The 11,774-nt window shown below is 40.6% G+C and overlaps 1 protein-coding gene across 2 annotated transcripts in view; it reads right to left on the bottom strand.

Moving 5' to 3' along the window:
* LOC112113454 (ral guanine nucleotide dissociation stimulator-like 1) overlaps positions 1-11,774 on the bottom strand; it is a 101,870-nt gene that overhangs the window by 68,013 nt on the left and 22,083 nt on the right. For both annotated transcript variants that reach the window (XM_024209740.2, XM_024209741.2), the window contains exon 3: positions 794-1,002. In XM_024209740.2, the coding sequence (XP_024065508.1) occupies positions 794-1,002 (209 nt within the window). The remainder of the gene's footprint in view (positions 1-793; positions 1,003-11,774) is intronic.

Here is an 11,774-nt window from a genome sequence, read left to right as displayed (position 1 = left end):
AAAAAAAAAAAAAAAAGCCACGATCGCGATCTGCGGCGGCAATTCGCCGGGAGGTCCTTCGCGCCGAGTGGGAGTGAGGGACCGTCCGCCGAATTGCCGCCGAATAGCTGGAGGTGGCGCCCCTCTCCGGAGTGGCCGCCCCAAGCACCTGCTTGGCAAGCTGGTGCCTGGAGCCGGCCCTGATTCTGGAACCACTGAGCTCTCCAAAAAAACAGTGCCTGTGTCATGGCTTCCTTCAAAAATCAAAAAGGCCAATCTGCTGTCCTTTCACGACAGGAGATAAAGATGAGTATTCTGGCCCAGTGTAGTAGATATGGAACAGGCTTGTATGCTCACGCCTGTACAGTCTATGGTCTTGACACAGCAATGGCCCCTTCTGTGTAGCCTGCATACAGGAGACTGTGCCAGGGGATACTAATGGCTTGAATTCAGTGATAACTCTGACTTTGCAGCATATCTGTTCAGTTATTTGGGGTTGGTTATGCCACTTCTCCTAGAGTAGTCACAATTTGGTTCTTTAGTAGCCCAAACTAGCCATCTCTCCCTATTTGGCGGTGATGGCGTTATGAAGTGAGGCGGAGAGACACTTATCAACCAAATGGTTAAGCTGAAATACTGGATTTTCCAAGCTTGTAGGAATCAGCACTGATTTTGAAATATCTAAATATCATGTAGCCTTTCAAATACATCTTCAATACATTTGAGCTAATTCCTTTCAATATTCCTCATCATGTACATAACATGACAGTTTTCCATATTATTATTTTCTCTATAGCTACCCACTAACTCTTACCTGTCGAGGAGACGTTCCAGTACTTCTTTAGTAGAGGCAAAGCCCCTATATGTTGACAGAAAGATGCTGATGTAGGTAAAGTCATTGTCCCCAAAAGCCGTCAGCAGGTTCTCCACAAGTTTCTCCAGAGTGCCAGCTTTTATTGTTCTGATCTTACATGTTTCGTACTGGCTGACGGTATGTCCTGGAGGCAATTGGTCCCCTTCAACCTATGAAATAAAGGATCAAAAGCATGGGAGAAACCAAATACCCCAAATGAGAAGAATTACCACAGCGAACAACAAGTTAAACTATGCTTTTTGGGTAAGGGATAAATGACAGTGTGCCTTCAAGTCCTGAAATATTCTGTCATTTTTGATGACCACTGAACTCTAGAAGGTGGGTCTATTGATGAAACACTTCAGAATTGTTTACCCTTTTAAAAATATTTCTTTGACATCCTTCACCTGATGTTTCAGTAGCGGACTGTAGTCAAACCACCACACTTTATGATGCCATTAGATCTTACAATCTAAACCAGACTAGTACTTGGATAAGAGACCTGTAAGGAACATCTAGGTGTGAGAGGAAACAATACTGGTAATTCAGTGGCTCTCGTATTTCTAAATCAGTATTAAAACCAATACCCACAGCCAGGTGTTTGGAACACTGAGGCAGGGGGTGGAAATTATGCACCGAAGGTGATAATTTTAGATGAGATGTAAAACTGATGTCCTGAACACTTGCGGTCATTCAACATTCCATAATGCTTTTTGCAAAAGGAGGGTGTTAACTCTAGTGTCCTGGTCAAATCCCAAATGTATCATTACATTCTGTCACTATTTCTCTTTGTTTCAATGAGATGCAATATTTCTCATCACGTCTACATTTTTGTATAGCATTTTGTGTACGGTTTAGAGCCTGAACTAATGTCTGTTGAAGTCAATGGGAAGAGTTCCATTGGCTTCAATGACTTTTGGATCAGGCCTTAAAGAGCTGTCATTATCACTCTAGAGTTGATTATATGTCAGTAATGGGAAATGATCCCCGTGAATAGTTCATATACATGTTTGTAAAGGTATCGGAGATTACAAGTGCTATATAAATTAAAGATATAAATACACGCACTAATAAATAAAATATAAGAGTAATGACTCCATCAATTTGATGAGAAGTTCCCTTTTTTTCGTTTAAATTGCCCAATATTAAGGAAGAATTTTATTAGAGACTATTGGCATAAAAAAGCAGAGAGCGGGAAAGAGGAGACTTCAGCAACGTGAATAGTTTTTTCTTTTAAAAAAAAAAACGGTGTGCCAGTGTTACTAAGGTACTGTAGATTCAGCTTGGGGAATGTATGCTGAAGTGCATGTGCTCAGTTACCTTGTAATGAATGGTGTGTGTAGGTGTCATCCAGCCTACCTACTGCTGATACCAATAAACTTTCACGAATGGGAAAAAAAGCTGTTTCCTTGGAGTGAAGTAGATGGTTCATACCTGTCTGTGAGAGTCTGCAATCCCAGATGGGAAAAAAAGTGTTAACAATCCCCCGCAAGCAACATAGTCTGACTTGTGTAAATTAACAACTGAAATACAGTTTGAATAAATGAAAACAGCTCTTTTAAATATAAAGTTACTTTTATATGGGTACAAGATGTGTACAATTTAGGGTAGGAAAAATGTATATATTGAGGAGTAATGGGATCATGCAAAGGAAAATTTAGGCTATCAAGAAACATTTCTTGACCACAAGGTCTATTAGACTGTAGTATGATTTTCCACAGGAAGTAGTGGAAGCCCCATTGTTTAGACATTTTAATTCTAATTTAAAATCAGACTGGATGGAGCACTAATAAATATGTTGTAGAGAATAACCATGCACTGACCAAGGATGGTCTAAATAAGCTAATTAGTCTTATCCATCATTATTTTTTGCTACAGTCTCAAGACAGAATAGGATGAGTTCAAGCTATTTCCGTTGCACTTCAACATTAGGACATTGAATAGTTTGTTTTCTGGTAGCTTTCAGACACTAGCTTACGCCCGACATTCTACTGAGACTGAAATTCGAGATAGAGACAGAGTGTCACAGCTGGTTTCCCCACACCCAGCCTCTCCCTCCCCAGCTAACAGCAATATAATATCACCACTGCTGCTTCTCCTTTCCCCGGCTGTCCCTCAGTGAAATTCTGTAATTTTTGTTAAAGAACTGTTGTTTTTTATCTGAATTCAATGTTGGTGAAAGGTGCCAGAGTCTGAGGTCCTCAATCTACAGAGCAGGTGCAACCTGAATAGCAGAAGTACAAGTTTCTCCATGTTGCTTTGGCAACATAGCTCAACCTTCCCAGAAAGGACCACCTCTAGGAGTTAGAAGGAAGTTCAATCTCCATGCTCAGCCAATCACTGGTCTCTCTGACAAGACTGCCAAATAAAGCACTTGTTAATGGCAACTATGATGGCAGTTTCTGAGACACAAACACCTGGTACTGGACTGAAGCCATCAAAGAGCCATGAGATGTTTATGTCTTTTGGTAACTACCAGCCTAAACTGGATTCAAACTGGCAAGACACAAAGAAAGGCTTGTTAGTCAATTATCAATTTCCAGAGTCACCTTGCCCCACACAGTTTTGTGATCTTTAAAATTCTTTTAGAAAACGGCAAGCCTGAGTCTGGCTTCTCTGAGGTAGCCAACTGCTGTTGTATCCACACGTGCTGCTTTGAGGAAGAAAGTCTCATGTTTGGTAGTTTCCAACATTGGTTTCTCTTCTAGAGTTCTTCCCCAAAATGGCTGCCACCATTCTCAGAGCACAGTTAACCACCTTTGTGTCTACTTTATGAATGGCTCTGCGACCATATATTGTCTTCAATCTATTTGTGGCACTACTATGGACAGCAGTAAGAGAAATGCGTGCGTCTTAAGGTCAGTATATGGCTTGAAGTGCTTGAGGGCTGGTACTCTTCTCCTCTATTGATGCAGATTATCCAATGGAACTCTAAAGGCTCCTTTGTCCATTCAACCAACCAACCAGATATTATGTTGTGTTTGTTCATATCACCCCACTTGCTACACTTTGATATCCTAATGACAGGTAGGCTGGCAAAAAGATCCAATGCAGTCCAACAACTTTTTCACAGACAGATTTTCTCTCAGCTGTTTAATGCTGGGAGTTTTAGTTAAACAGGTTTTAACAAAACAAAACCTTAATAGGGCTCTATAAAAAAAAAAAAAAGGAGGGTGAGGCCAGACCTGCTCTGCTACAACCAAGATGTCCTTTATAGAGGCAAATGCTATGTGCCGGAGTGCTTGTCTACACACAAAAATGCACTCCTTTACCAGTTTATTTAAAATTGTCCAAACTAATATCAGTTTAAAACTAATTGTATCAGCTTAGTTTTCCTTTGTAAATTTACCGTTTCAACGCCAGGTTTAAATTATTATTTTATGTAATGTGGTAGTGCCTAGAAGGCCCAGTTAAGGACCAGAACTCCATTGTGCTAGACACTGTACAAAAACCAAACAAAAAGATAGTCCCTGATTTAAAAGTGTCCACGTGCAAAGTTCCACCGATTTAACTAAATTAACTTTAAAACACACCTTTAGTTAAATCAGTACAACTGCATGTTTAGATCAGGCCCGACTCACACAAGTAGTCCTGTTGGCTTTAACAGGACTACTTGTGCTACTAAGTCAAGCACAGTTTGGAGACCAATCCAACTCCCATTGACTTTAATAGGATCCTGAATCAGACTTATCTGCTAACTTGGTGTGGTGATCTTCTTCCTATAAGGCTGCTGAGTTAGCTTTTGTATAAGTATTAGCAATATAGTGATAGATATCCGTGGAACTGTATTCACTCCTTCTTACAAGAAGAAACTCCTTTTTTTTTCTTGGTAGTGTAGTTGGCTAGGAAGGATGACTGTTGTCTGGGGGTCAGGCCAGGAAAATGGGAGTTAGGGCTTTAGGGTCCTCGCTCTGCCAACAATTCATTGTGTGGCCAGGGCTAGACAGTTACGGACAGATTGTGTCATTAAGGTACAGCCCCCAGTAGGTGGGAGATGAAGGGCCACACTGCCCCAGTAGGAATTCTGGGAGGTAAGGTAGCTCAGGGAGGCACAATATCTCCCAGAGCACCCTGGCATGGGAGGAGAACATCTGCCGTGCATTCTTTCCAGAGGGTGCAGCATATGCTTTCCTTTAAGGCCAGACAGCTACACAGCCCTGTTTTCTCCCCACCCATTTTGAGGTGGTCTACAACTGTGTCTAGCTACTTTGCAGGGGGATACAGGCAGGAGAAGGCTCTTTGCACCTTACTCACTCAGCTCATATATGCAAAGCCAGTCATAATCCAACCCTTAGTCTGCGTGCCTCAGTTTACCCATATATAAAATGGGTATAATAATACCTAGCTCACCTCTGATGCTATATAAATAATTGGTGATTAGACAGTCATAGGATGCAAGTATTATTTGCACACACCATCCTCAATAGGAAAGTAATTAAAATATACATTTAAATATTTATCAAGTCACTGTCATGAATTTTTAATCTTGATCCATTTTGCCTTTCTTGCTACTTTGCTTTAAAATCAGGGACCAATGTTATAATAAAGGATCTAACTAGCAATCTTTCTTTAGTCTTCAGATCTCTTTTATATATAGGTTTGGTCACTGTTGTGTTTTAGACTATGGAGATTAACAGAAGATTTTACATACATATTTATTTATTTTACTTCACTATCTTAAAACAATCCAGCCAGTTTGAAGACTTACTAATGATGAACAATCTTAAGAAGTGGTAAGAAACCAATTTGGGGAAAAACTGTGGATTTGTATCATTCAGTGATAGGTACATGCAGGGTAAGAAGTTAAATGCAAAACCTGTAGTTTGCTAAATTTCCCCTTAAGTGGCTTTAATCCCCCTTGCAAATCATTTTTACATTTATAATATAGCCTTTAATTTTTTTTTATAAATCACTTAAAAACGAAATCCTTCCTTCAGTTTGAGGAAATGAGCATTATCTGAAATCTTACTTTAAAGCAGCAGCATCTCACTTGTGAATGAGGACATTTCTTTTGTTTTAGCGCAGGGGTAGGCAACCTATGGCATGCGTGCCAAAGGCAGCACGCGAGCTGATTTTCAGTGGCACTTACACTGCCAGGGTCCTGGCCACCGGTCCTGGGGGCTCTGCATTTTAATTTAATTTTAAATGAAGCTTCTTAAACATTTTAAAAACCTTATTTACTTTACATACAACAATAGTTTAGTTATATATCATAGACTTATAGAAAGAGACCTTCTAAAAACGTTAAAATGTATTACTGGCACACGAAACCTTAAATTAGAGTGAATAAGTGAAGACTCGGCACACCACTTCTGAAAGGTTGCTGACCCCTAAATTTAGCGTATGCTTTGGGCCTGTAGAACAAGGAACAACATGCCTTCCCTGTTACATTAAAATATAATTAGCTGTTTTTATACAGATGATTCAGGCAGGGAACCAAAATAGCAATGAGCAATAACTTCTACATCCCTAAAGTCCATGGGAAATTATTTATCATCATCATTTATTTCCAGTAGCATTCCACAATGTGCTAGGCTTTCTAAACTGCAAAGAAAGCACGATCCTTGACCCAAAGAGCTCATTATCTAAGGTCTTAATCTTGCAAATTGCTCCATGTGGCTGTATCGCCATGCCTCTGAAGGAGTCCCCGCTGACTTCTCCTTGTTTGAAGCAGGTTACAGGATTGGGGCATAAAAGATCAACAGAGAGTAATGAGAAAGGATATGTAGATAAGTAGAGGGTCAAGGGAGTTAATAACCACATCTTGATAATACATAAGGTAATGCTAACATTATAAACAGATTAGGACCTTATTGTGAACTCACTGGCATGGAGTGTCTACACCATGGATAGCGGTATGGGGTAGAACCTGGTCTCAAGTGCACTGCTGTCAATGCAACCCCACTGAAATAAATGGAGTGACACCACTGGAACTTGAAGATTTTGTCCCACAAAAATCTTAGAATTGCTATTTATTAACCTTTTGCGATTGAAAAGTATGTGAATTGCCATGGCACTCTACAACCCCACCCAGAAAAGGCATAAAGCAACACGATGGTATTACTACTATTATTTTTGTAAGTAAAAAAATTTCTAAGCAAAACTTAGTTTTGTGAATAAACTAAAACAAGCAATTTGCATGTTAAAAAAAAACCGAACCACATTTTTGATACTTCACTGTTAAAGTTTTGATTTTTCAAATCAGCTATTAATTATTTAACAGTTCCCTTCACTTCATGAAGAGGAACTTGTGCATCATTGTATTTAACTTAACATTTTTTATCTAGCAGAATTTTTTTCCTTTTACATTAAAGTTAGGGCCATATTCTACTCTTTTTCCACAGGCAAAACTCCCATTCACGTCAGCATGCAGATGAAGGGGAGAATCTGGCTCTAAGATTGAAACACACACAAAAATACACTAATTGTAACTTGCCCAAGACATCCTACTGCAAGAATGCTAACAAAAAACCACTGACAACCCAAAATTGAGTTTGCCAGCAAAAGAGCAAGCTGCTAGAAATCATTTTAAGGGACTTTTAGGGACCGTTTTTATTTGCATTATTTCAGCAACTCTGCCTTGAAGTTTAAAAGGAAAAAAGACTTGGCAGACAAGAGTTCAGTAACACAGACTTACAGAATAAGACATTGTGGGCTGACCTAGCATGCTAACAGGAAACTGCTCAATCTGGATTTAATCAGAGACCATCTCTTTACTGACATGACCAGGATACCCAAAAGCAGGAGGAGTTTTTATGTTTGCTTTGGGCCAGCTGTTTGCCTATGAGAATACTGTATCTACTGCTTTTAAAAAGGGGCCTCTGAAGCCCTTGGACAAGTTTTCACCCATTAAAGTCACTGGAGGTCACATGCCAATTCCGAAAGCTCCATTTTGAAAAGTTTACCCCCAATGTTTCCTTCAATATGAATGTCTAATGGCTCGGTTTTCAAAGGTGCTGAGCACCTCAGGCTTGCATTAACTTAACTGGGATTCATGGGACCCCAACAACTGAAAATCAGGCCATATGTCTCAATTTCACAGTGATTTCCTCCAATCAAAAGAATGCTAGTACCGATATTTTGTGCATGTGCTTGATGAGCAAACAGCTTCCTACCACATAAGGAGAATCTCTCAATACCAGATGAAACTACTTAAGAGTAAACTGAGGTATATCTTTTATTCATCAGATTAGGTAGCTATTAAATTGATGTGTTTCTAACAATCTCTATCAAACCCTTGGAATGTTATGTACTCTCCTGTTGGGCTTTATAGCACGTAACTTCATCCATACATACAACTCCCACACACAACAATGGTGCTCCATGTGGATTGAAAGTCCTTAGGTTAAGATTCTGTGAGATGCTGAGCTCCCTCAACTCACATGAACTTCAAAGAGAGTAGAATTAGGCCCTGATTGGCATATAACATTAACATAAAGGTCACCCACAGAACAGAGTTTGGTTCCATTGTCATTTACAACTGAGGCCTTCACCCTGCTGCAACTGCCATCATGCAGGCAGATGTCTGCACCCACATGGAGTCCCACTGACTTAATTGGGCTCCATGTAGGTGCAGGGATCCACCACACAGCTAGCTGCAGGACTGGGGACTTAGACTGTAAATTCTTTGGGGCAATGATTGTACCAGCTTCTCTTTTAGCACAGAACCCAACACACACCTTCTGAACTCAATAAATAGTAATAATACAGAACCATACTCAGAGTGTCCTAAATTACAATGAGTTTGTTACTGGCACAGCAGGAAATGTATAGGCAAATGTGACAGCCATTATGAGTTCAATAGCAGATCACACAGTTTATGATATTAGAGCCTTTCTCCCTCCCCCCCTTTGAGGTTACTGGCCAGGAAGCTGAGGTTATCTACTGCTCCTTCCACAAAATACCAGAGAAGCTTTAATTTCCACAAAGACACCACCAAAGACAGATAGAAAGGAAAGCAGCACCTAGGCTATACCAGTCCACTACAATTTAAGTACTCGGTATAGGACTTGAATCCACAATCAGGAAAAAGATCTTGGAGTCATCGTGGATAATTCTCTGAAGACGTCCACGCAGTGTGCAGCGGCAGTCAAAAAAGCAAACAGGATGTTAGGAATAATTAAAAAGGGGATAGAGAATAAGACGGAGAATATCTTATTGCCCTTCTATAAATCCATGATACGCCCACATCTTGAATACTGCGTACAGATGTGGTCTCCTCATCTCAAAAAAGATATACTGGCATTAGAAAAAGTTCAGAGAAGGGCAACTAAAATGATTAGGGGTTTGTAACGGGTCCCATATGAGGAGAGATTAAAGAGGCTAGGACTTTTCAGCTTGGAAAAGAGGAGACTAAGGGGGGGGGTATGATAGAGGTATATAAAATCATGAATGATGTGGAGAAAATGAATAAGGAAAAGTTATTTACTTGTTCCCATAATAACTAGGAGCCACCAAATGAAATTAATGGGCAGCAGGTTTAAAACAAATAAAAGGAAGTTCTTCTTCACATAGCGCACAGTCAACCTATGGAACTCCTTGCCTGAGGAGGTTGTGAAGGCTAGGACTATAACAGGGTTTAAAAGAGAACTGGATAAATTCATGGAGGTTAAGTCCATTAATGGCTATTAGCCAGGATGGGTAAGGAATGGTGTCCCTAGTCTCTGTTTGTCAGAGGGTGGTGATGGACGATAGGAGAGAGATCACTTTATCATTACCTGTTAGGTTCACTCCCTCTGGGGCACCTGGCATTGGCCACTGTTGGTAGACAGGATACTGGGCTGGATGGACCTTTGGTCTGACCCAGTATGGCCATTCTTATGTTCTTAATCTTGTGGGCTAAACACAAGAATGCTACCCATCAAGCTATAATGGCATTATAAAGGAATGGTATATTGGTGTCACTCAGCTAACTGTGTATATTAGTAGCAAGGAGTACTGACAGACTTAGAAGGACATCACCAACTGAAATTTGCTCAATATCTACATGATGTTACACAAGGACTTTCACCCGCCTCTTCTATCCAACTCTTTGCCCTCACTGAGCCAAGACAACTGGATCTGAAAGATCAGCATGGGTCATTTCTCTTTCTTGGTTTTCACAGTTCTATCAGATTTCATAATTCAACAGTTAACCTGTACCCCATTCTCTATCACATACACTTTTTCCCCCATTGCGAATCTTAAAATTGTACATGCTAGAGGAAGCAAAAATATAAAAGGAACATTGCCTACAAGATGTACTTATAAAATCCTTGTGGGCCAATTCTGGAGCAAGTGCCTCTGTAAGCAAGACACAAGTTACAAGTGGTGAAGCACTGGAATGGGTTACCTAGGGAGGTGGTGGAATCGCCTTCCTTAGAGGTTTTTAAGGTCAGGCTTGACAAAGCCCTGGCTGGGATGATTTACTTGGGAATTGGTCCTGCTTTGAGCAGGGGATTGGACTAGATGACCTCCTGAGGTCCCTTCCAACCCTGATATTCTATGATTCTACATTCATACCGCATATGAAAATATTTTTGGGGTGGTGGGAGATTAAAGTACAGTGATGTTTGAACAAAAGAAAGTATAAAATAAACTAGGTAAGAGTGTGTTAACCGTTTGCATTTCACACCTCTCCAGGAATGTGTCTTCAAAAAGACATTTACTAGAAAGATTTTCCTAAATCAACTGTGCAAATCAAACAAACAAATTTAGCCTTCCTTGAGTATGTTTCTGAGAACCCTTCCATACCCTAAAAATTGAGGCATTCAAGATTAGTGCACACTTGAAAATCTGGGCCTAACTCCTTGCTGTTTTATGGCTTCATGTTGCTCCCATTGCAGCCAATAGGGAAATTCCTATTAATTACAATGACAGTAGGATTGGGCCCTTAAGCTGTGGCCCTGAGCACCTTCTGAAGGTGCCAAGTGCTCTCTCAGGAGGCATTCGGCACTTTGCAGAATCGGGGCCTTTATTCCCAAACTCAGATTCAATCGCACAGATAATGAGGATCCCAAACCTAACCCCTACTTCCAGTTTCTTTTCATTTTAACAAGCAGATGAATGAAGTTAAAAGTGGTGACTGCAAAACAGCTGTGTCCATGCCCTGATCTCAAAGATCATGCAGACTCTGGGCCAATGTCCAAACTCACCCCTTCCTGAGGTTTGGCTTTATTGGTAACTCAAAAACAACAGAGCAACACACGTTTCATCCTGATTTCCTTCCCAAGCTTGGCTGTTTTTAGGATTTCCCTCCAAGACCACCTCTGCATAACTAGTCTGGATCTTAATATAGGGTTTTAACATCTGAGCGATCTCAACAGAAGAGCTCTGAATTCCTACAGGGCCTCAGAGTCTGCTACTGGTACAGAGACAAAAAAGACTGATTACAGAATACCATCATAACCCTTCCTGACAGGATGAGAAGGCAGGTCAGGAAATGGGGATACATTAAAAAGGCCCATAAAAGAGGCAATAGCACAAATCCAACTACCCTAAATGAACAAGAAAAACTGACAACAACATACATATCTTTTAAAATAAAACATTAGCCTTTACAACACCACCATAATGCTTTTTCATAATATACTTAGATATGCATTATGTGCTGCAAAGGCAGACTATACGATATATCATGTGAATAACTAAGTGAAAAGGTTGCTTAAATGGCTAACATAAATTGCACGAATTTAGCAGCCAGCCTAAGGCTACGTCTTCACTACCCGCTTGAATCGGCGGGTAGAAATCAATCTCTCGGGGATCGAATTATCACGTCTCGTCAGGACGCGACAATCGATCCCCGAATCGATGCTTGTACTCCACCAGCGCAGGTAGGAGTAAGCGCCGTCGATGGGGGAGCCGCGGAGGTCGATTTGCCGCCGTCCTCACAGTGGGGTAAGTCGGCTCGGATACGTCGAATTCAGCTACGCTATTCGCGTAGCTGAATTTGCGTATCTTAAAT

Source organism: Terrapene carolina, unplaced genomic scaffold (assembly GCF_002925995.2).
Source record: "Terrapene carolina triunguis isolate 2854851 unplaced genomic scaffold, T_m_triunguis-2.0 Scaffold211, whole genome shotgun sequence".
Classification (NCBI taxonomy): domain Eukaryota; kingdom Metazoa; phylum Chordata; order Testudines; family Emydidae; genus Terrapene; species Terrapene triunguis.
This window is presented reverse-complemented; position numbering and strand designations above follow the sequence as displayed.